The sequence below is a fragment of the Papio anubis genome, chromosome 7 (assembly GCF_008728515.1).
Source record: "Papio anubis isolate 15944 chromosome 7, Panubis1.0, whole genome shotgun sequence".
In the NCBI taxonomy this organism is placed as follows: domain Eukaryota; kingdom Metazoa; phylum Chordata; class Mammalia; order Primates; family Cercopithecidae; genus Papio; species Papio anubis.
This window is the reverse complement of record NC_044982.1, coordinates 38,941,023-38,966,323: the sequence shown is the minus strand read 5'-3', so window position 1 is coordinate 38,966,323 and position 25,301 is coordinate 38,941,023. Positions and strand designations below refer to the sequence as shown.

At 42.7% G+C, this 25,301-nt stretch overlaps 1 protein-coding gene and 1 pseudogene across 4 annotated transcripts; both read right to left on the bottom strand.

Moving 5' to 3' along the window:
• Positions 1-1,649: 1,649 nt before the first annotated feature.
• On the bottom strand, positions 1,650-3,071 carry LOC103886327 (annotated as a pseudogene). The gene is made up of 4 exons (XR_002522972.2): positions 3,056-3,071; positions 2,918-2,982; positions 2,603-2,784; positions 1,650-2,034 (listed from the first exon to the last, which is right to left on the bottom strand). The product of XR_002522972.2 is annotated as an uncharacterized LOC103886327 (transcript).
• RDH11 (retinol dehydrogenase 11) lies at positions 2,935-24,407 on the bottom strand. 3 transcript variants are annotated; one of them, XM_009211795.4, is made up of 7 exons: positions 24,326-24,407; positions 21,066-21,184; positions 20,581-20,736; positions 19,303-19,407; positions 18,416-18,625; positions 12,962-13,151; positions 2,935-3,233 (listed from the first exon to the last, which is right to left on the bottom strand). In XM_009211795.4, exons 2-7 carry the CDS (start codon positions 21,178-21,180, stop codon positions 3,131-3,133), a joined length of 879 nt encoding a protein of 292 aa, XP_009210059.1. In that variant the 5' UTR covers positions 21,181-21,184; positions 24,326-24,407; the 3' UTR covers positions 2,935-3,130. The 3 variants fall into 3 exon arrangements, with proteins under 3 accessions (XP_009210059.1, XP_009210058.2, XP_021797594.2); XM_009211794.4 differs by lacking the exon at positions 24,326-24,407 and adding an exon at positions 23,889-24,304; XM_021941902.2 differs by lacking the exons at positions 20,581-20,736; positions 24,326-24,407 and adding an exon at positions 23,889-24,307.
• Positions 24,408-25,301: the final 894 nt, after the last annotated feature.

Genomic DNA, 25,301 nt, shown 5'->3' with positions numbered 1-25,301 from the left:
GGAGGTAGTGGTTGCAGTGAGCTGAGATCATGCCACTGCACTCCAGCCTGGGTGACAAAGCAAGATCCTATCTCAAAAAAATTAAAATAAATTCTTATTTTCACCGATTTCACGGTTTGCTCAAGGTGTCTGTTCTCAAATGTTTGCTTGGGAGCTCAATTTTAAACTGCCTACAAATATTAAAAGATGTATGAATGCTCAGGAGAAAATGCTTTGCTAATTTATATCTCCTGGGCCCTCATTTTTATTATCATTTTTATTATCATTGGCTGTTGATTCAGCACACTTTGGTTGAGCTCTTAATATGCACTGAGCACAGACATGACCAAGTCTGAGGTAACTGTCAGTATTCTGTGTAAGTCCCACAACACAATGCTGGGACTTGTCACAGTACAGAAATAAGGGGCAGGTGCAAAAAAAAGATTAATAGCCTGGGGCCAGGTGCCATGGCTCACACCTGTACCCCAGCACTTTGGGAGGCCGAGGCGGGACGACTGTTTGAGCTCAGAGTTTGAGGCCAGCCTGGGCAACAAAGCAAGACCCTGTCTCTAATAAAAAAGAAAAGAAAAAAGAAAAAAAAATGGCCCGGGATGATCAAGAAATATGGGAAAAGTATCTGTGAAGAGTGTCAAAAAATGTTAAGTAGGAAATGGTGAATGAATAATCAGATTATCACACAACCTAAATTAATAGCATGTGGATTGAGATTGCACTGTAGCTAGACTCTGGGACAAATTATTCTTTAGAATGAGAAATCATTGCATAACCATAATAATGAACAGTGCTTTCTTCTTTTGACTGTAATTAAACTTTTAATTCTTAGTTTTTATCCTGGTAAATGAAAACAAAAAATAATCAAAAAATTTTTATTTGTCATTGACAGTTCAATATAAATTAAGTAAAACATTAATTAATTTATTCTGCACTATTATCAGAATTTTTCTAATTTTTCCATAAAATGACCATTTCTAAACATATAGCTTAATGGTCAAAACAAGTTCAATAAAATATTAATTTACAAATATCAGAAGTGAAGACTGTGGTCCTATAATTCTTTCCCCTACCAAAGTTAAAATATAATTGTCATTCCAGGAAATCAGAATCTTTTAGAATAGCACACTCTAAACAAGTGATGGGAACACTACTAATTCCTCAGACTTCCTCTGGCATTACTTTTGATAAAGAGTCTCCAGCCAGGCACGGTGGCTCAAGCCTGTAATCCCAGCACTTTGGGAGGCCGAGATGGGCGGATCACGAGGTCAGGAGATCGAGACCATCCTGGCTAACATGGTGAAACCCCGTCTCTACTAAAAATTACAAAAAACTAGTCAGGCGAAGTGGCGGGCCCCTGTAGTCCCAGCTACTCGGGAGGCTGAGGCAGGAGAATGGCCTAAACCCGGGAGGCAGAGCTTGCAGTGAGCTGAGATCCGGCCACTGCACTCCAGCCTGGGCGACAGAGTGAGACTCTGTCTCAAAAAAAAAAAAAAAAAAGTCTCCAAATAAAATACAGAATTTTGGCACATAGACATTTTAGTCTTGTCAAGACAATGTAAGGAAATGCCCCAAAAGATTATTAAATTGACCATAATTACCAATATCAGTCCCTAAGATAATTTTTCTGAATAAAAGAATTGGGTTTTTTCTTTTCATTTTTAGGATTTTTTTTTTTTTTTTTTTTGCTACACTGGTTTTTGTTAAGACCTCATCAGTCTTGGATGCTCACCCTCAATTCTTCCATAGCTATATTAGTATATTTAATGTCTTTTGCTATTTTCTTAATCCTTAACTAGTCCCTTCATTTCATGCATTATCTTCCAGTATTCTTCTTCTTTATTTTTACTTCTTCCCTGCTACCCATGTGCTCTTGGTGGGTAGTTACATATACAGAATCTGCTTCCCTTTGCAGTGTTTCATTTGCATAAAGACTGGATGGCATTGGTTTGCTCCATCTCTGATTATTGTGGCTGTTCTGAACTTTGTGAAAATACTCCCTTAGCATACATAAACAAGAAGACACACAAAGATACACACAATGACAATGACCAAAAAGCCTTTCTTCTCATTTTCTAAGAGAAACTAAGGCACAAAAAAGGAGTCTTCCATGGGCCTGGGGTCACTAACTGGAGTCCAGTGGCCTGACTTTTCAGAGTGTTCCTTTCCTTATCTACTTCCTGGTTCAAGAAACAGGAAAATGACAGTTTGAACTTGATTATTTCTGCCTTCCTCTACATTTCTGCCATTCCCCAAACCTCACAAACTTCTTAGAAAAGGAAGCTGTTCTGTGGTTTAGACATGAGAAAGCATCTTAACAGCAGTGGCTTTAGGTTGTCAGAGATAAGACCATGCCATAATCCAGCTTCAGTTAAGAATCTCCTGAAAGAATCCAGAAGCTGGTGCATGACAGTTAAAGAGGTGAGGGTCAAGCCCTGCTCTTTTTTTTTTTTTGTCCTGAGACAAAGTCTTGCTCTGCTGCCCAGGCTGCAGTGCAGTGATGCAATCTCAGCTTACTTTACACCCTTCGGGTTTGAGCGATTCTCCTGCCTCAGCCTCCCAAGTAGCTGGGATTACAGGTGTGTGCCACCATGCCCGGCTAATTTTGTATTTTTAGCAGAGGTGGGGTTTCACCATGTTGGCCAGGCTGGTCTTGAACCACTGACCTCCGGTGATCCACCATGCCTGGTCAAGCCCTACTCCTGAGCTCATGGAGTTTAGCTGAGGTTGCAGTGTGGCCCTTTTGAAGTGAAGACTGGTTGGTTGGGAGAAACTGAATTGTGAATAGAAAAGCTAGTTCAAATTCGTATAAATCATCCCTGCTATAGTTTAGATTCTCCTAGGTAGTAGTTTCTTTCAGAAGGAAAATATGAGCTATGCAGGTCATATGAGGGTCTTCTTATCCTATTATGATATCTCTAGTAACTCTGGCAGTAACAGAAGCAAAGTAAATCTGGACATGATAGACATTTAGATGAATCTGGCAGTACACTGAGTTTTAACTGGACACCAAGCAGGCAAGGCTGGAAGGTTTTGCTCTCTTTCTGCTAAAGGTTTTGGAAACCTTGAAGGAGAATCATTTTGACAAGTACTGTGTAGTCTGCCGCAGTCTTCTCTTGGGTCCAACTGCCACTGCCTGTTAGTCCATTGGGAGGCCCAGCAGGTCACAGCTGACGTCCCACAGCCGCCTTGCTATTGTCTCATTACGAGCTTGGGCAGAGACCCATGTCACATGACAGTCACTGGAAGGTAAAGAGAGAGGTACGAAGCACAGTGTTAAGAATGAAGTCTGCCATCTGCCAGGGATAAGGAATATGACATAAAAACAACCAGGGATCACATGTTCTCCATGTACTTCACAGGGCCAGTGTTTGTCCTATCTCTTTATCCTCTAGTCCTTAGCCAGACAAAATGTAATTCCCATTTTAGTTCTCCTCGCTAGACCACCTCTCATCAGAATGCTTTGTTTGATATATAATGCATACATCTGGTCTTTATATTCCCCTATTTATACAATTTAATATCAGTGCCTGCCTGATACCCATGTATATCTATCTTCTTCAAGTAACTCCACAGGGCCCATTCTACAGGGCCTTGGACAATGTCATATGGCTGAGATCCTGCTATTCACATTGGTCAGAGATGCTTGGAGTAGTTAAAAAAAAAAAGCTGATTTCTGGACTACCTGAAGTTATACTGTTTGTAAACTCATATGAGAAGTAAAGCCAGCTTCAAAAACAACAAAAGGAAAACGCGACAGCAGAAAAGAAATGGTAAAACCAAGGTACCAGGTGTCTGGGTCCGTTTTGTAGTGCTGTAACAGAATATGACAGACTGGGGAACTATAATGAGCTTACAGAAAGTGGCTTATGATTATGGAAGCTGAGACCAAGATCAAGGGGCTGGCATCTGATGAAGGCCTTCTTGCTGTGTCATAACAAGATGGAAGGCATCACATGGGCAAGAGAGGGAAGGGGACCCAAGTCATCCTTTAGTAAGGAACCACTCCCACAATAATGAACCCATTCCAGAGAGAATGGCATTAATTCATTCATGAGGTCTGCCCTTGTGACCTAATTTACCTCTTAAAGGCCCTGCCTCTCTACACTGTTGTATTGAGGCTTAAGTTTCCAACATATGAACCTTGAGGGACACATTCAAATCATAGCAAAGTGTTTCATATATATACCCTCTCTTCATTGCTGTAATTAATTCCAAGTTTGTTTTTCTTTTATTTTTTTTGGAGACAGAGTCTCACTCTGTCACACAGGCTGGAGTGCAGTGGTGCGATCTCAGCTCACTGCAACCTCTGCCTCCCAGGTCTGAGTGATTCTCCTGCCTTAGCCTCCGGAGTAGCCGGGATTATAGGCGCCTGCCACCATGACTGGCTAATTTTTGTATTTTTAGTAGAGACAGGGTTTTGCCATGTTGGCCAGGCTTGTCTCAAACTCCTGACCTCAAGTGATCCGCCTTCCTCGGCCTCCCAAAGTGCTGGGATTACAGGTGTGAGCCACCGCGCCCAGCCTGTAATTCTGATGCAGAAAATTTTCTTAAGGACAATTCTTACTCATTTTTGTATTCTCTGGATGTGGTATACATCTGGTAAGCATTCAATCAAAGTTTAAAAAAAATGATTGAGTGAATGGATTACAATCTTTAAAGTCATGCAAGGAAGCAACTTTTAAAAGTATACTATTTCAAGAAAATTGCTTTCTCAGTATTCTAAGCACATTCTGAGGGTGAAAGAGTTGACAAGTCTGAATTAACTATATATGCAAACTCTTAACACTATGTCCAGTAAGACAGTGGGGTTCAAAGTGTGCACCACAAACCAGCAGCAGGAGCATCAACTGGGAGCTTGTTAGAAATTCTCCAGCCCTACTCCAGACATACTGAATGAGAACCTCTAGGGTTGTGGTTCAGGAATCTGTTTTCAACCAGTTCTCTAGATGATTCTTGAGCACACTAAAGTTTGAGAAACACCATTTCAAAATATCATCATTTACAAAACAAGTCTTATCGGGACTTCTGTTTAAGAAGACTCACCAGTATGACCAGTACAACTTGCCATTTCTTAGTGAAAAGATCATCAGTGAGAACGACAAGGCTCTGTATCTCTCGGGAAATGACTCGGCCTTTGTAAGCCTCGGCATCCTCCACTGCACTGTGCCTTATACTCTTCATAAGGTTACAGTGAAGAGCAAAGAACACAGTTCACATGAAGGTTCCTTGTAGGTGATAAAAAGTAATCAAATACTACAGTAAGAGCTTTCTGGTTGTTTTTTTTTAGACAGGGTCTCACTGTTGCCCAGGCTGGAGTGCAGTGGTATGATCGCAGCTCACTACAACCTCCCGAGGCTCAGGTGATCCTCCTACCTCAGCCTCCCAAGTAGCCAGGACCACAAGGACACACCACCATGCCTGGCTAATTTTTGCATTTTTTATAAAGATGGGGTCTCATTATATTGCCTAGGCTGGTCTTGAACTCCTGGGCTCAAGCAATTTGTCCACCTCAGCCTCCCAAAGTGCTGGGATTACAAGCATGAGCCACCACGCCCAGCCAAGTAAGAGCTATTTAAGTGTGCCTATGGCATCGGCATGGTCACAGTATTGACATTTCCAGGGGGATTTTGCTAAGAATTAGTATAGGTAAAAGATAAACTAATTTCAAAACTTACTACAATCCTATGGTAATCAAGATAGTGTGACACTGGCATAAGAACAGACATACAAATGAATGGAACAGAATTAAAAGTGCAAACATAAACCCTTATATTTATGGTCAATTGATTTTTGACAAGCTTACTGTTACATCGAATTGTGTTCCCCCAAAATTAATATGTTGAAGCCCTAACCCACAATGTGACTGGATTTAGAGATAGGGCCTTTAAGGAGGTAACTAAGGTTAAATGGGGTCATCAGGGTGGGGCCCTAATCCCACAGGACTAGCGTCCTTATAAAAAGAGGAAGAGACACCAGGAGTGTGTGTACATAGAGGAAAGGCCATGTAAGGGCTCAGAGAGAAGGCATCCATTTGGAATTTGGAAGTCAGGAAGGCAGCCCTCACCAGAGACCAACCAGGCCAGCACCTTGATCTTGGACTTTCAGTCTCCAGAAGTGGGAGAAAATAAATTTATGTTGTTTAAGCCACCCAGTCTGTGGGATTCTGCTATGGCAGCCTAAGCAGACTAATACAGCTACCAAGACAATTCAGTGGGTAGAAAACTGTCTTTTCAACAAATGGTGCTAAGACACTGGATAGCCACATGCAAAAGAATGAAGGTTGATCCCTACCTCATATCACATACAAAAATTAGTTCAAGGCCACGTGTGGTGGCTCACACCTATAATCCCAGCACTTTGGGAGGCCGAGGCAGGTGGATCACTTGAGGTCAGCAGTTGGAGACCAGCCTGACCAACATGGCAAAACCCCATCTCTACTAAAAATACAAAAATTAGCCAGGCATGGTGGTGGGCGCCTGTAGTCCCAGCTACTTGGGAGGCTGAGACAGGAGAATTGCTTGAACCCGGGAGGCGGAGGTTGCAGTGAGCAACCTGGGTGACAGAGCAAGACTCCGTCTCAAAAACAAAAAAAAATAAAATAAAATAAAATAAAAATAGTTCAAAATAGATCACAGACCTATGTAATGCTACAACTATAAAACTATTAGAAGAAAACATAGGGGTTGCTATGGTTTGAGTGTATCCCTTGAAAAAATAACATGTTGGAAACTCAATCCCTCTGCCTTCGTGAGCAGATTAATTAATTAATAAAGGCTCTGCCCTCATACATGGATTAATGTCACTATCATGGGAGTGGGTTTGTTCTTGCATTCCTTCTCACCATGTGATGCCCTCTGCCATATTATGACACAGCAAGAAGGCCCCAACCAAATGCCAGGCACCATGTTCTTAGACTTCTCAGCCTCCTGAACCATAAGCTAAATAAATTTCTTTAGAAATTACCCAGTTTATATTCAAAAGCTAGCAGAAGGCAAGAAATACTAAGATCAGAGCAGAACTGAAGGAGATAGAGACACAAAAAACCCTTCAAAAAAAATCAATGAATCCAGGAGCTGGTTTTTTGAAAAGATCAAGAAAATTGATAGACCACTAGCAAGACTAATAAAGAAGAAAAGAGAGAAGAACCAAACAGACACGATAAAAAATGATAAAGGGGATATCACCACTGACCCCATAGAAATACAAACTACCATCAGAGAATACTATAAACACCTCTACGCAAATAAACTAGAAAACCTAGAAGAAATGAATAAATTCCTGGACACATGCACTCTCCCGAGACTAAACCAGGAAGAAGTTGAATCCCTGAATAGATCAATAGCAGGCTCTGAAATTGAGGCAATAATTAATAGCCTACCAACCAAAAAAAGTCCAGGAGCAGATGGAATCACAGCTAAATTCTACCAGAGGTACAAGGAGGAGCTGGTACCATTCCTTCTGAAACTATCTCAACCAATAGAAAAAGAGGGAATCCTCCCTAACTAATTTTATGAGGCCAACATCATCCTGATACCAAAGCCTGGCAGAGACACAACAAAAAAAGAGAATTTTAGACAAATATCCCTGATGAACATTGATGCAAAAATCCTCAATAAAATACTGGCAAACTGAATCCAGCAGCACATCAAAAAGCTTATCCACCATGATCAAGGGGGCTTCATCCCTGGGATGCAAGGCTGGTTCAACATACGCAAATCAATAAACGTAATCCAGCATATAAACAGAACCAAAGACAAAAACCATGATTATCCCAATAGATGCAGAAAAGGTCTTTAACAAAATTCAACAGCCCCTCATGCTAAAAACTCTCAATAAATTCGGTACTGATGGAACGTATCTCAAATTATTAAGAGCTATTTATGACAAACCCACAGCCAATATCATACTGAATGGGCAAAAACTGGAAGCATTCCCTTTGAAAACTGGCACAAGACAGGGATGCCCTCTCTCACCACTCCTATTCAATACAGTGTTGGAAGTTCTGGCTAGGGCAATCAGGCAAGAGAAAGAAATCAAGGGTATTCAGTTAGGAAAAGAAGAAGTCAAATTGTCCCTGTTTGCAGATGACATGATTGTATATTTAGAAAACCCCATCGTCTCAGCCCAAAATCTCCTTAAGCTGATAAGCAACTTCAGCAAAGTCTCAGGATACAAAATCAATGTGCAAAAATCACAAGCGTTCTTATACACCAATAACAGACAGAGAGCCAGATCATGAATGAACTCCTATTCACAACTGCTTCAAAGAGAATAAAATACCTAGGAATCCAACTTACAAGGGATGTGAAGGACCTCTTCAAGGAGAACTACAAACCACTGCTCAGTGAAATGAAAGAGGACACAAACAAATGGAAGAACATACCATGCTCATGGATAGGAAGAATCAATATTGTGAAAATGACCATACTGCCCAAAGTAATTTATAGATTCACTGCCATCCCCATTAAGCTACCAATGACTTTCTTCACAGAATTGGAAAAAACTGCTTTAAAGTTCATATGGAACCAAAAAAGAGCCCTCATTGCCAAGACAATCCTAAGCCAAAAGAACAAAGCTGGAGGCATCACGCTATCTGACTTCAAACTATACTGCAAGGCTACAGTAACCAAAACAGCATGGTACTGGTACCAAAACAGAGATATAGACCAATGGAACAGAACAGAGCCCTCAGAAATAATACCACATATCTACAGCCATCTGATCTTTGACAAACCTGACAAAAACAAGAAATGCAGAAAGAATTCCCTATTTAATAAATGGTGCTGGGAAAATTGGCTAGCCATAAGTAGAAAGCTGAAACTGGATCCTTTCCTTACTCCTTATACAAAAATTAATTCAAGATGGATTAGAGACTTAAATGTTAGACCTAAAACCATAAAAACCCTAGAAGAAAACCTAGGTAATACGATTCAGGACATAGGCATGGGCAAGGACTTCATGTCTAGAACACCAAAAGCAATGGCAACAAAAGCCAAAATTGACAAATGGGATCTAATTAAAATAAAGAGCTTCTGCACAGCAAAAGAAACTACCATCAGAGTGAACACACAACCTACAGAATGGGAGAAAATTTTTGCAATCTACTCATCTGACAAAGGGCTAATATCCAGAACCTACAAAGAACTCAAACAAATTTACAAGAAAAAAACAAACAACCCCATCAAAAAGTGGGCAAAGGATATGAACAAACACTTCTCAAAAGAAAACATTTATACAGCCAACAGACACATGAAAAAATGCTCATCATCACTGGCCATCAGAGAAATGCAAATCAAAACCACAATGAGATACCATCTCACACCAGTTAGAATGGCAATCATTAAAAAGTCAGGAAACAACAGGTGCTAGAGAGGATGTGGAGAAATAGGAACACTTTTACACTGTTGGTGGGACTGTAAAATAGTTCAACCATTGTGGAAAACAGTGTGGCGATTCCTCAAGGATTTAGAACTAGAAATACCATTTGACCCAGTCATCCCATTACTGGGGATATACCCAAAGGATTATAAATCATGCTGCTATAAAGACACATGCAGACGTATGTTTATTGCGGCATTATTCACAATAGCAAAGACTTGGAATCAACCCAAATGTCCATCAGTGACAGACTGGATTAAGCAAATGTGGCACATATACACCACAGAATACTATGCAGCCATAAAAAAGGATGAGTTCGTGTCCTTTGTAGGGACATAGATGCAGCTGGAAATCATCATTCTCCACAAACTATCGCAAGAACAGAAAACCAAACACCACATGTTCTCACTCATAGGTGGGAACTGAACAATGAGATCACTTGGACACAGGAAGGGGAACATCACACACCAGTGCCTATTGTGGGGAGGGGGAAGTGGGGAGGGATAGCATCGGGAGAGATAACTAATATAAATGACGAGTTAATGGGTGCAGCACACCAACATGGCATATGTATAGATATGTAACAAACCTGCACGTTGTGCACATATACCCTAGAACTTAAAGTATAATAAAAAATAAAATTAAAAAAATAATAAAATCAAAAAATAAAATTAAAGAGAAAAAAAGAAATTACCCAGTCTGTGGTATTCTGTTATAGTAACAGAAAACTGTCTTTACTAAAGACAGTAGTAAATCTTTGTGACCTTGGGTAAGGCAATGATTTCTTAGCTACGACTACACAAGTGACAAAAAATAGATAAACTAGACTTCATCAAAATTTACAAGTTTTACATTTCAAAAGACACCATTAAGAAAGTTAAAAGACAACCCACAGAATGAAAGAATATTTGCAAATTATATATCTGACAAGGAACTTGTATCTAGACTATTAAGAACTCTTGCAACTCAGCAATTAAAAAGGCAATTATCAAACTTAAAAATGGGCAAAGGACTTGAATAGACATTTCCCCAACAAAGAAACAAATGAACCAAAAAGCGCATGAAAAAATGTTCAACATCATTAGTAGGAAAATGAAATGAAAATAAAAACAAGATATTCCTTCATACTCACTAGGATGGCTAAACTCAAAAGGAGAGGCAATAACAAGTGTTGTTAAGGATGTGAAGAAGTTAGAACACTCATACACTGCTGGTGGGAATGTAAAATGGGGCAGTCACTTTGGAAAAGTTTGGCAGTTCCTCAGCAGTTAAACACAGAGTTACCATATAACCCAGAAACTCCACTTCTATGTACCCAAGAGAAATGTCCACAAAAAAATTTCTACACAAATTGTCACAGCAGTATTCAAATAGCTAAAAGGTGCAAACCCAATGCCCATCACCTGATGAATGAATAAATAAGATGTGGCAAATCTATACAATGAAATGTTACGCAGCAATAAAAAGAAATGAGCTACTGACACATGCTTTGGCATGGGTGAACCTTGATAACATTAAGCTAAGTAAAACAAGTCAGTTACAAAAGGCCACATATCATATGATTCCATTTATATGAAATGTCCAGTAAAGCCAAATTCTTAGAGACATAAAGCAGACTAGTGGTTGCAGGCACAAAGAAGAGCCAGTGCAAAAATCTTAAGGCTTCAATCAAAACAGACTTTTATGATCACTTCTTGATGGTGGTCTACATCGCTGATGTTGGATCTTCAAAATGAATTAAGAATCCATAGCAAAGGAAAGGTTCTTCAAAAGTCAGTTCAATAGTAAGTTATGGATTTAGAGCTGACTTTCTTTAAACCACTCAGTCAAAGCCAAGATAAAGGGTTATTATTATTTTTTTTTTCTTAAAATCTCCAGGGAAGAAGAATCCAGTCATTCTTGGAAAATCAATCCAGTGTACTATATAAATCTATCTTCTTATACTTCAGAACCACATTTCCAACTATCTGCTATACATTTCTACTTGCATGCCTTATAGATAACACACACACAACATGTACAGAGCCAGGTTTATTACACAGTGGACAACTGTTACTCTTTGGCTGAACATTCTACTTTCTTTTGGCAATAGCAACCTGATTTCCTTCTGCAGAATTACCTTTTCCCCTCAATATAGTTTGAAAAGAGCATTAATAAAGTCCCTGTCTGCCTCTAATCAAAAGAGTAAAAATGAAGGGATGGGAAGAAGGAGAGCCAATGCTTCCTCCCTAGAGAGTCGATGATAAGCAATAAAACCTAAAGACTAAAGACAGCTGGCATTCACTCACCCTAGCAGCAATGCCCTGGCTAGCTGACTGCCACTCTGACTCTTCTTAGCCTGGCTCTTCAGTCTTCCCTTTCAACCTAGGGGTCCCTCCTCTCCCTACTAATAGTTTAATAAATTTCCTTCTTGCTTAAGCTAGACAAAGTCCCTTTCCACTGCTTTGGAATCCAGGAACCAGAAGTTCCACACATTACTTTTCCATGTCTGCTGTCTTAGTTAATGTCATCATCAACCTCAGTCAGGCTTGAAATTGAGGTTAGCAAAGCCTCTCTCATCCCCTCATTTATTAATCATCCAGTGATAAAAATTCTGCTGCTTCAGGGCCTCTTTCACATTACCATTCCTTTCATCCCAACTTTCTGGAACTCTCTCTCTCACTAAGTTAATTATTCATTCATGAAACAAAGTTTCTAAAGCACAGACCAGATTATGTCTCTCTACTGAAACAACTCTGGGGCTCCTCCACAAGGCCGGCATTATAGGCCTCTCATAATCTGTCTACCTTTCTTTCCAATCTTAAAGCTACTTTCAGCTACTTCCCTAAAATTTCAGGTCATTTCAACAATAACCTGAAGTAGAGGTAAAAACATGTTAAAATTTTGATCTTGTGTGAGCCTGGGATTTGCTTCAAAATAATATGGGAGAAGAAAAATATGGAAAGGGGTAGAGAATGGGGATAGGGCAGAATTGGTCATGGGTTAATGGTAGCTGAGTCTCCATTATATGCAGGTTCAGTGCACTATTTTATCTACCCCTGTGTTATACTCAAAATTCTCTACATTTAAATCATTTTAAATGTCTTTGCTTATTTGAGAGGGGAGTCCATAGGTAGTATTTCAATCCTGAAGACAATAGAGAAATACATATTCAAATTCTTTTTTTTTTTTTTGAGGCAGAGTTTCGCCCGACCTCAGGTGATCCGCCCACCTTGGCCTCCTAAAGTGCTGGGATTACAGGCGTGAGCCACTGCGCCCGGCCTCAATTTTTTTTAAAATTCTTTTTAATGTAAAACAATAGAATTAGGAATCCAAAATAGAATAAAGATGACTGGACTGACATAACAAAGACAGGAAGAAAACAAACAGAATGTATAATTATCAGTATAAAAGATGGCATAAGTAAAATCAAATGTAGCAATTATTACAAAAAAAGGAGTCAGATTCCCCTATTAAAAGGTAAAAACTACAGTTAAAAGACAAAAGCTATATTAGACGATGTACTTTTAAAAAAGGGTATACCCAGACAAACCCAAATATCTCTTTTGAGCAATAAAATCTCATCTTCAGAAAGAGATAACATGCATACCTGAAATGATTCCCACTTAGAATCTCAAGACCTTCTGTTAAGGCACAGTGCAGGCTGGTCTGGGCTCCCTGCTGAGGCGTCTTGATGAAAAAGGAGAAAAGCCACCACATCCATCTCATGAAAGATGAGTGCCGAACCAGTTCAGATTGGACTGTGCCAGGGTGTACAGAATACGTCGTAACGCCAGAGCCTGGTTGGGGTTGCCAAGAAGAGAGAGGAAGACAGGACTTGATTTTGCAGAATGGCCCGAAACAGAAAAGGATGTAAATAAACATGTGACTTTCACATATGGACTCTTTTGCCCATGGTGACATCAGAAGTATTGCTCACAGTAATTTATACTTCTATCTCACAGATTTAAGAAGGCTGTAGACAGTGCTAAGGACCTCTGTGTATTTGTGACTGGAAACTCCCCCGTCAGGAATCAGCAAAGCCAAGACTCATCCTCTCAGCAGCACTTAACACTGTTGACCACCCCCTTCTTTTTTTCCCCTTCTTTTTTAGAGATGGGGTCTCCCTATGTTGACCAGTCTGGTCTTGAACTCCTGGCCTCAAACAATCTTCCCACCTTGGCTTCCCAAAGTATTAGGATCACAGGCATGAGCCACCATGCCCACCCCATCCCCTTCTTTTTTTTGAGACAGTCTCGCTCTGTTGCCCAGGCTGGAGTGCAGTGGCACGATCTTAGCTCTGCAACCTCTGCCTTCCAGTTTCGAGTGATTCTCCTGCCTCAGCCTCCAGAGTAGCTGGGACTACAGGCATGGGCCACCATGCCAGGCTAATTTTTGTATTTTTAGTGGAGACGGGATTTCATCACGTTGGCCAGGCTGGTCTCAAACTCCTGACTTTAAGTGATCTGCCCACCTCGGCCTCCCAAAATGCTGGGATTACAGGCGCCCATCCCCTTCTTAAAGTCTTCTTTTTCATTGGCTTCCATAAGCCTACACCACTTCTGGTTTTCCTAACCTTTCTGGCTGCTCTGTCTCAGTTTTCTGGACCAGTTCATCATCTTCTATGCAAAAATTAAATGTTGGAGTTCTTGTGGCTCACCAGACTCACTCTCCATAATTCTACGGTGCTCACATTTTGTCCACAGTTCAAACTGCTCCTTTGAACTACAGACACATACTGGGAGTCAACACAGTGTGGTGGTTATGGGCATGGACTTTGTAGACAGACTTCCCAGTTTCAAATCCTGGCTCCACTCATTAGATATTGGACAAATTCCCTTTTGTGACTCATTTCTTCATCTCTAAAATGGGAATAATCATAATACCTACACCTCACAGGGTTGTTCTGAGGATGAAATGAGTTCGTATATGTTAAAGATCTTAGAAGAGTGCCTGATGCAGCTGGGTGTGGTGGCTCATGCCTATAAGCCTAGCATTTTGGGAGGCCAAGGCAGGTGTATTGCCTGAGCTCAGGAGTTATAGACCAGCCTGGGCAACACAGTGAAACCCAATCTCTACTAAAATACAAAAAATTAGCCGGGCGTGGTGGCGTGCACCTGTAATCCCAGCTACTCGGGAGGCTGAGGCAGGAGAATGATTTGAACCGAGGAGGCAGAGGTTGCAGTGAGCCGAGGTCATGCCACTGCCCCTCCAGCCTGGGTGACAGAGCGAGACTTCATCGCACAAAAAAAAAAAAAAAAAAAAAAGTGCCTGATGCATGGTAAGTGCTAAATGACATGCTATTTCAGGTCCCCAATCCTTTATTGAAAATGCTGGGGCCAGACATACTTCAATTTTTTTCTGATTGTAGAAAGGTAATATGAAATGTATACATACACTGCCTATTATCTAATCTCCCTAGTACAGGAAATGTTTTGCTGCCAAATGAGTTTTGGTGTAAAGCTTACGAAGAAACAGAATTTTTCGGGTCTTTGTGGACTGACAGCTGCAGACAGAGCCCTGTGGACGTGCATTATTCCCAACTGCCTACTCGACATCTCCCTAGATGACCCATAGTAATGCAGACTCAGAGGTCCCAGATTTCTACTTTTAAAGCCAAACCGGGTTCTTGCAGTGTTCCTGACATGCCCAATCAGGCAAAAGGGTTTTTGATGAATGCTCGCCTAAAGCATGCATCTCCAGTCAACAAGCTCTCCCACCCCAAATATCTCTCAGAAGCTTCTACTACCCTCCTTCTCCACCACCTAGTCCAAACTACCCTAATTTCTCGCCTCTGCTGATGAAATCAACGGCTGCAACCCCTCTTGCCCCCATTTTGAAAAGGCTTTAATTTTAAAGGTTTCCCATTGCTCTTAGAATAAACATGAAAATCCTTATTGTGGCCTCTAAGGGTTTGGCCTCTACCTACCTCACCAGTCTCAGCTCAGATCTTTATTACTCTTGCTTTCTACAGCCTACCGATGGTAACCTTTCTCAAACTGAGCCTGGACCTTTGTACAATCTGTTCCTTCTGCCTGGAACGTTTCTCAGCCTCCACATTCTTATTTTTTTTTCAGATGGAGTTTTGCTCTTGTTGCCCAGGCTAGAGTGTAATGGCGCGATCTCAGCTCACCGCAACCTCCGCCTCCCAGGTTCAAGAGATTCCCCTGCCTCAGCCTCCTGAGTAGCTGGGACTACAGGCACGTGCCACCATGCCTGGCTAATTTTGTATTTTTAGTAGAGACGGAGCTCTCCATGTTGGTCAGGCTGCTCTTGAACTCCTGACCTCATGTGATCTGCTGGGATTACAAGTGTGAGCCTCCGCGTCTGGCCCCCCCGCCTTTTTTTTTTTTTTTTTTTTTTTGAGACAGAGTTTTACTCTTGCTGCCCAGGCTGGAGTGCAATGGTGTGATCTTGGCTCACTGCAAACTCTGTCCCAGGTTCAGGCAATTCTCCTGCCTCAGCCTCTCCAGTAGCTAGGATTACAGGTGCCCGCCACCATACCCGGCTAATCTTTGTATTTTTAGTAGAGACGGGGGTTTCACCAAGTTGGCCAGGCTCGTCTCGAACTCCTGAGCTCAGGTGATCCACCTGCCTCGGCCTCCCAAAGTACTAGGATTACAGGCATGAGCCATTGCGCCCGGCCTCAGCCTCCACATTCTATCAGTACCTCTAATCCCTTTAATTTCTAATCATCCTTCGGGGCTCAGCATGCAACTCACTTCTTCAGAAAAGTCTTCCCTGAACCCTCAGACTGAATAAGGTCCCCCCCAGGCCCCCACTAAAATCCATTATAAGTCCTGGTACTTTATAACATCTATCACAATTATAATTAAACAGCCACAACAAAAAGGAAACAATCCAGATGTTGTTAAAGAAATGCATAAATACACTAAGGCACATCTATACTACGAAATACAACACAGCCAATACAATGAATGGGGTAAATCCATATGTACTAAATGGAAAGATCTCCAAGATACTGTGTTGGAGTTTCAGTTCCTTGTGCATGATACATACATATGTAAATGCATTGGATAATTATTGGAAAGGGGCATACAAGCTGTTGATAATGGTCACGTGAAGGGAGAAGAGCAGGGAAGAGGGGAATGAAGGGGGTTTTTCACCTTTAATTCTACATACTTCCATATGCTTTGAACTTTTTTTTTTTTTGGTAGAGATGAGGTCTCACTATTTTGTCCAGGCTGATCTTGAACTACTGGCCTCAAGTAATCCTCCGGTTTTGGCCTCCTAAAGTGCCTGAGATTAAAGGTGTGAGCCACTGTGCCTGGCCTTATTTGAACTTTTTACAATGAGAATTATTCATGCATTACTAGGCTGATTCTACATTTAACAGTTTGTATAAAGACTTGCTAATTGTCTTTCTCCCCCATTAGATGTAAACCAAACCAAGGAAGAGACTATACCTATCTTGTTCACCAACTCATCCCCTGTCCCCTAACCCAGTGCATGGAACAGCATGGGCACTGAATACATGTCTGCTGAATGGCTGAATGAATGAATCCTCTGTCAAACCAGGGTTCTTTTACTGCACCATAAAGATTTTCCACTGAATCCTCACAACGATCAGAGTTACCTCATTCACATATTGTGAATTCTCACCACTGGACCCATCTTTACACCTCCAGGTCACTGAGGCTCCCTGATCAACTCTTTGGATAGTTTTTGCCATCCAGTTACCCTCATCTATCATAAATTGATAAAAGATGTCATGCCCTGGGCACAGACTGGGCATAAGGACTGAGCTAACCACCAGCTTCCTTCCCATCTCACAGATGTTCATTTGGTAGGATGATCCTGTTCCAACCATAGAGCAACTGTGCCTGATTCCTTGAGCCTGCATTCTGCCCGCCTCAATTCTTAGCACAGTTTACCCTCGATTTCCCTTCTCTTTATTAGAAATCCAGAGTAGACAGTGCTAAGGACCTCTGTGTATTTGTTACTGGAAACTCCCCTTCTCAAGTATGTATTTCCCTCTTATTTGACCCTTTGCAAGGAAGACCCTCCTCCTCCATATTTCCAGTACCTGTTTTAGTCTACTGCCTTTATCTAGTGCCAGTTCAGGTCCTTCCCTCCTACTCAGTCTCACTATGAGTAAAAAATCTTGACTTGCTTATGAAGCCTGAATTAATTATGACAATAAATTGTGAAGTAGTGCCATTTACATATGAAGAAGGAAGTCCTAAAAGTTAAGTAATGGCCAGGTGTGGTGGCTCACACCTGTAATCCCAGCACTTTGGGAGGCTGAGGTGCGTGGATCACCTGAGGTCAGGAGTTCAAGACTAGCCTGACCAACATGGTGAAACCCTGTCTCTACTAAAAATACAAAGATTAGCCAGGCGTGGTGGCACGCACCTATAGTCTCAGCTACTCAGGAGGCTGAGGCAGGAGAATCGCTTGAACCTGGGAGGCAGAGGTTGGCAGTGAGCCGAGATTGCGCCATTGCACTCCAGCATGGGTGACAGAGCAAGACTCCGTCTCAAAAAAAAAAAAAAAAAAAAAAAGGCCAGGCGTGGTGGCTCACACCTGTAATCCCAGCACTTTCGGAGGCTGAGGTGAGCAGATCACGAGGTCAGGAGATCGAGACCATTCTGGCTAACACAGCAAAACCCCGTCTCTACTAAAAATACAAAATATTAGCCAGGCGTGGTGGCGGGAGCCTGTAGTCCCAGCTGCTGGGGAGGCTGAGGCAGGAGAATGGCGTGAGCCTGGGAGGCAGTAAGCCGAGATTGCTCCACTGTACTCTAGCCCAGGTGACAGAGCGAGACACCGTTTCAAAAAAAAAAAAAGTTAAGTAACTTGCTATAGATCACACAGCTAATAAGTAGTAAAGCCAGGTCTTTAGACTCAAAGTCAGAGTCTCACTGTCCCAGCTAGCCACCTTCAATATTCAGTTGTAGACTACTTACTAAAACTATACCCAATTATAGCCATGGAAGCAGGTCCTCTCCAAGTGATGGGCTCTGGAAACAGTTTCCGTTCCTGTGGCTTTTACCTGCCTCTCTCTGACTCATGCCTCCACATTCATTTCCTCCAGGCCCACCTTTTAGCCTCCGGGCCAGTTCCTGGGTGAATAGGATGTTGGCTAGCTTGCTGTGACAGTAGGCCAGGCCTGCATTGTAGAATTTCTCGCCCTGTAGGTTATGGAAGTGGATCCTTCCCAGGTGATGTGCGAGGGAAGACACATTTACTATCCGTGATGGCGCTGATTCCTTTAGTTTCTCTAGCAGCAGATGGGTCAGGAGGAAGTGACCTGTTGAGAAATACTAGAATTAATGAAGTTCAGGACCATGTGGGAATGACAGGAGTCGTGGTAAGCAGGCCTCAGCTATGGGAGGCAGATAATTCAGAAATAAGATCTTTCCCTCCAACTTTTCATTATCAACTAGAAAACAAGTTCAATGAAGGTTTAGGGAAATAACAACAGCCAAAGACATGAGGCATCCTTATATGAGCGAGATAGGTCTAGACTACGTGAATATGAAGTCCCAGCTCATTCCTACTTTGGTTAATCTCATTCTTAAGAGCTGGTCGGCTGGGTGCAGTGGCTCACGCCTGCAATCTCAGCACCTAAGGAGGCTGAGGCAGGAAGGTGCCTGAGGCGAGGAGTTTAAGACCAGCCTGGGCAACATAGCAAGACCCTGTCTCTACAAAAAAAGAGCAGATGACCTATACCTGATGATGGCCACAAGGATCACTACTAAGAAAGCAAGACAGTACCCTAAACCAATTAGGCTGTTAAAAAATGCGCCAAAGCAAACTGAATCTAAATCACAGATTAAAAAGTGGGCAGAACCTGGAGCAGCCCTCAGGTATTCCTCAGCTGTCAGGTAGGTTCAGTCACATCACAAGAAGGCTCAGTCTGACCCCTAAGTTTCCCAAAGAGAATTTTGGTTGTCTCTAGCTTTGTGATAAGGCCAGATTTCTTACCCAAGTGGTTGACTCCTATGTGCATCTCAAAGCCATCTGCTGTCTTCGAGTAGGGACACATCATCACTCCTGCATTGTTGATCAAAATGTGGAGGTGCTTTTCCTCTGCAGGGACAAGACAATGGAGCGCAGAAGTGGTTAGCCAAAGCTACTACATCTTAGAAAGCTGCCTCATGCTCAGGCTTTGAAAGTGAGGATGCAGGACTTCAATCTTCCCTCCATTTTCCCTTCATACTTATTTTCTATTGTTTTTCATTTTAAGACTAGTTGAATCCCACCTACTTTTACTATGGGGCAAAATTCCATTTTATACTACCAAATGACCTTCTCGATCTTTGTGGTTCAGGAGCTACTTACTCACTGCTTTTGGGAATTGTTTCATCCACCTCTCCCAATAAAAAGACTTCCCAAGCTGAATGGAAAGATTCCAAAGCAAGAGATAAAAGAATGTTCTCTATGTACCTCTGCCCTGGTATTCAGGTCCCCAAAGAAATAAATACTGGCTTCACCTCTTTATTGCATCTTCCAATTCTCTCTCATGGTTCATTTCCTCATGTGGTTTGTAATTTATGAGTTCACACCAGTGAAAGTTTTTTCCTTGGAGGCCTAGATCCCTGGGCTATGAGGGGATATGCCTATAGAGTGCTCTTGGATTTGCTTTTGATGACACACTACAGGTTTTTATGTTAATTTCCCATAGATTATTACACACACACACACACACACACACACACACAAATCAAACCCATAAATATTCTCATATCATTTGGTGGTATGAATTCAGACCCCACAGATGATGCCAGCTTGGGGTTCTAATTTTTTGCTGATGACTCTTTATCCATCTATGTCCTAAAGAGATGTCATGTCCCTGAGCTGGTGGCCAGGGTTTTTATTAGCCTCTATACTATGGACCAGATGGCCCTTTGTGAATCTCAACCTTGTGTAGAACCTCAAACACAGCTCCAGCTCTCAAAGGCCTGTATAGGTATTTAGACCTCAGACCCTAAAAAGCCCATACTGAATGCTGAGACTCCCATGAGATTTCTGGCTTCAGCTCTTGCTCACTGCTATGACGTTTTGAATTCCTTTTTTGTTTCTGCCTCTGGAAGATACCCCTTTGACATAAATCGTGTCCCAGTGACTATGAGTTCAGCTACAAAAGTTTTTGGCTATATTTTATCCACTACTTCTATGAGGGGGAGGGACCTTTTCCTTTTAGTTAAATCTGCCATGTTGATCTCAAGACCCACAACATAGTCTCTCTAGTTCTACACTTACCGGCTAAGAAGCCCTTAGCAAAAGCTCGAATAGACTTAGTATCAGACAGGTCCAGTTTCCGCACCAACACCTGCTGGTTCCCTGTCGTGGTCTGGATCTCTTTGGCCACCAACTCCCCCTTTTCCACATCCCGGCAAGCTAAATATACTCGAGCTCCTGTCAGCCAACATATGAAAGAGAAACGGTCAGCTGTTTTTGAGCTGGCATTATAAATCTGATGTTATCTCCAATATTTTTTAAAAACACACATTTTTACCCTTTCTTCACAACAGAGGTATCTAATTAGCAAATAGGTAAAGAAAAATTAATAATACTCATTAAGGATCCATTATATGTAGAGCATAGTACTAGTTTCAGATCAGCAAATCAGTGGAACCCTTAGGTATTCTTGAATTCCAAAACTGGGAAGAAACAATGAGAATGAATCATCATTACTGTGAGGGGTAAAACAGCAGTAATAGGGAATTGAAAGCAGGTGAACTTGCCTCTCTGAGCCAGTTCTTTGGCTGTCTCCTTCCCGATACCTGTATTAGCTCCAGTGACCACAACTACTTTCCCAGGAAGCTGAACAGTTGATGTACACACCCCACTGGACAGCATTTTCCTGCAGAGAGAGAAGGAGAGCTCATCAATTCTTCATTCTCCTGTCTCCTGTCTCAGCCAGTAGGTTCCTGCAACTCCCTGTGTCTTCTGGCTGAGGTTTGCTTTAGTTCTTTCCACTGTTGTCCTTTTAAAGGTTTAAGGAAACTTGGAGGAAAGATGACAAAAGTTTTCTGCTTTTGCTCAAAGACAAAAGTGATTCTATTACAAGGGCAAAGCTTACAGCTGTTCCCTGCAGCACAAGAACTGGATGAATATCTGATTAGCCAGGCACCTTTGGTTTGAGCTCTCCCTAAGGCACTTGTGACTTAGGAAATCACAAGATTCAGCCCAGATGAAGAAATAACTAGTTTCTGTAGGTCAATCTGTCCACAACTGGCATTTTATGGCCTTGAGAAATGGCTAATCCAATACAAAAAGTTAAAACTATGAAAGCTTGTGACTCTGGTACAAAATAAACAAGAAAAAAAACACCCACACATGCACACACACACTTAAAGAGAAGATTATGTATGTACAAAGGGGAGCTGGGATTCAAGTCTTGCTTTGTCTAATCAGAGTCCTTGTTTCTTTCTTTTTCTTTTTTTTTTTTTTTGAGACAGAGTTTTGCTCTTGTTGCCCAGGCTGGGCAATGGCATGATCTTGGCTCACTGCAATCTCCACCTCCCAGGTTCAAGATTCTCATGCCTCACCCCCGCTCCCCGGCCCCCAGGCGCCACCACACCCAGCTAATTTTTGTATTTTTAGTAGAGACGGGGTTTCACCATGCTGGCCAGGCTGGTCTCGAACTTCTGACCTCAGGTGATCCGCCCGCCTCGGCCTCCCAAAGTGCTGAGCCCGGCCTAGAGTCCTTGCTTCTAAGCACTGTACTATACTGCCTTTTCCAAATGAACGAATGCACAAACATGGATTGGCGGTTCTCAGACTGGCCTATTCTCTTCTTGGCAATGTTGGGACTCTGGTTAAAACAATCTGTTGACCAGGAGATACATTCTTAAAGGGCATTTTGGAGGCCGAGGCGGGCAGATCATGAGGTCAGGAGATCGAGACCATCCTGGCTAACACGGTGAAACCCAGTCTCTACTAAAAAAAAAAAAAAAGTACAAAAAAATTAGCTGGGCGTGGCGGCATGCGCCTGTAGTCCCAGCTGCTGGGGAGGCTGAGGCAGGAGAATGGCTTGAACCCAGGAGGAGGAGCTTGCAGTGAGCCAAGACCGCGCCACTGCACTCCAGCCTGGGTGACAGAGCAAGACTCCGTCTCAAAAACAAAGAGCATCTCAGCCTTTTTCATTGAAGTTGGAATTGCAAGGTACATACTCTTAGCCATTGAAGCTACCTGCTTAGTGCAAAATGCCACAGGGAGGCAGATTAATTCATGGTCCCCACAATCCATCACCTCCCTCCTCAGAGAACAAGCCTCCAGGCTGTTTCCCACATCCCCTTACTGTAGTTCCAGGAGTGACAACTTAGTAGGACCTGTACTTAGCTCTTTCTTCTCCTTAACCAGCAGGAATGAAAGAGACAACTATAAAAGTCCAGCTCTGGCCCGATTCCCATAACCCTGCTGAGTTGGGAATACAGCTCCTGGAGTATAATTTTTTTTTTTTTTTTTTTCAGAAAAATCCCACTGGGGTATGAGCACTATTTTCAGTTCTGGTTCAACTTTTCATTGAGATTCTATATGGATAAGAGGATCTTGTAGTGAAAAAAAGATAAAAAGCAGTGATTTCATCTGTGTGTGAGCAACCACGTGTGCCTAGAGGTGGGAGAACTGAGTGTTCAGAAGGGAGAAAATATATAACTGTAAGAGGGGCGCCAGAGAGGGAAGAGAAAATAAAAATAAAAGAAGGAAAGTAGGTGACCGTGGTAAGAAATGGCTGTGATCTGGCCTGCCTTCAAGTTCCACTGGGACGAAGACCGCCCCACCTGGGGAAGGAGTGCGTCTATTCAGTAACTGGTCCGTCACCACTGGTGACTTACTTAGAACCAATAAGCAGGCTGCCAGTATTACAGCCCGCTGCTGATTCACTGGGGCACTTGGCCAGCCTTGGGCTGATTGATCTATCACCTGGTCAATACCTTTCCACCATTCTCCCAGCCCTCACCGCCGCAGTACCCTAGCTCCTAACTCAGATCCCCCGTGCTCCTACTCGCAAGGCAGGATAAGAGCTCATAACCAAACCCTCTTCCTTTTCACTCTTCTCCTTTACAAAATCCGCCCACAGAACGAGCGATTCTAACAGCAACGAGAGAGCAAGGATGGGGCCGCAGATGTTACGATTGCTATCAGTTTCAGAGGGCGAAATGTGGAATCGCTCCTTTGTACCTCGAAGGCTGGTTCAAGGCGTGGGAATTAAGGGGAAAACAGCGTGGGGCCATATCCCATTGAAGGGTCCGAAACTCAAGAGTTTGAGGTAGCCTTACCCTCGGGATTCCCTGGAGCCAGAATCAGGGGGTGCTTAGACAAAAGAAAAACGGGCCAGGGAAAAGCAGGGTGCCCCGGAGTGCCGCCCCTTTTCACCGCCTGGGCTCTCGGGTCTCCTCCTGGCATCCAGGACAGCTGGACCTCGCCACCAACCCACCGAACTCTGGGCCCCGCCATCTTGGAGCCCCCCCAGGGGCGTTTTCCAAGAAAGCTTTGGTGGGGATTCTGTTTCCCTGCCGCCCCCAACAAGAATTCGCAAGAGAAGGCAATACATTTGCACAGACCTGATTTGGGGCGCAGCCATATACAGAAGGAAGGGCAGAAGGAGGAGCAACAGTAGGAGCAGGAGCTCAACCATCTCTGCCGGCTGCAGCGGCACCAGAACAGGATGCCCCAGCGGCGCTCGCCGACTGTGGTTTCTCTTTCTAGACACGCCCCAATTCAAATTGCGACAGCCCGGGGAGCAGACCTTCTGGGAAATGTAGTCCAGAGCTTGGCAGCCTCAGGCGGGCTACGGGAGAGCGCTGCGGCCGATGCTGGCAGAAATTGAATTACACATCGCTAATCCCCAACCATCTAGGGCCTAGGGCCTGTGGGATCATTCACCCGGCTCTCCCTTATGGCCACCCGCGGTGTTTGTGAAATCTCTGCAGTCCTCTATCTCCCCAGACCCAAGTCCAGTCTCTGGTTCAGTTTTCCCCAATCTTGGTTAGGCAGTTACCGCACTGTTTCTCCTGGAGATCAGATGTGGACGTCTGGGAAATGAAAGGCGGATTAGACAGGAGAGGAGTGGTCGGATTCTGACAGTTGGGAAGGTGGGGGAATGTAAACGCTTCCTCCTCGAGGATTCCTTTTTCCAGTGGAGAGGAAGCAATAAGTCCTTGAAGACATTCCCAGGAGAATCACTTTATTGTGTCTTCACTGGCACAGTTGTTTTTGCCAGCTCGTGAAAGTATTTAATCCTGTCTTGAATTAAGACCATGAATATGTTCTCTGTGAATAAATAGGTTCCCTGTTTAACTGTTTCTTTCATCTGAGGCCTATTTCCTCGGGGTGAATGTGGAGGGTGTTTTAACCAATCAATATCTGTCTGTGATTCCTTAATTGTACCCCGTAATATTTTCTGGTCCTTTTGCATAATTTCCATTTGGTTAAAAGACACATGTTCCAATGAACTAATATATTTTATAGCAAATTGGAGAGAAGAGGGTTTCCTTCACACAATAGTAATTCTTACCAATTTAACATTTGATTAGCAATCATCACATTTTGTCACACATTCTCATTATTGTGTTACCTAATATTTGTATTGGGTTTTATAACTTTATAAAAGCCTTTCATTTGTTTTGTTCCTTATTCATTCATTCTTGCAATTGACAAACATTTATGGCATTCCTATAGTGTACTAGGCACTGTGCTGAGGTCCAGCAGGGAGCCAGGAACACAAAATCTCTGCCTGCCTAGAGTTCATGGACTGTCAGGGCAGACCTTAAATAGGTGATCACTATATATAAATCGTGGTAAGGGTTATGAGGGGAATTAGAGAAAGCTCTGGGAGCTTCTAGCAGGGAGAGGAGCTCTAAATCAGGAGAGGCTTATTTGAGGAAATAACATTTGAGCGGAGGCCAGAGGAAAGTTAGTGGGCAAGCAACACAGACAGGAGTGTGCTGTGCAGAGGAAAGAACCCACCTGAGGGC

Coding starts and splice junctions, on each gene's coding strand:
- RDH11 (XM_009211794.4), bottom strand. CDS start 23,962: ATGGTTGAGCTCCTGCTCCTACTGTTGCTCCTCCTTCTGCCCTTCCTT. Junction 21,185..23,888: donor ATGGCTGCGCCCCAAATCAG/GTCTGTGCAAAT, acceptor CTCTCTCTGCAG/GAAAATGCTGTCCAGTGGGG. Junction 18,626..19,302: donor CATAGGAGTCAACCACTTGG/GTAAGAAATCTG, acceptor ATTTCTCAACAG/GTCACTTCCTCCTGACCCAT.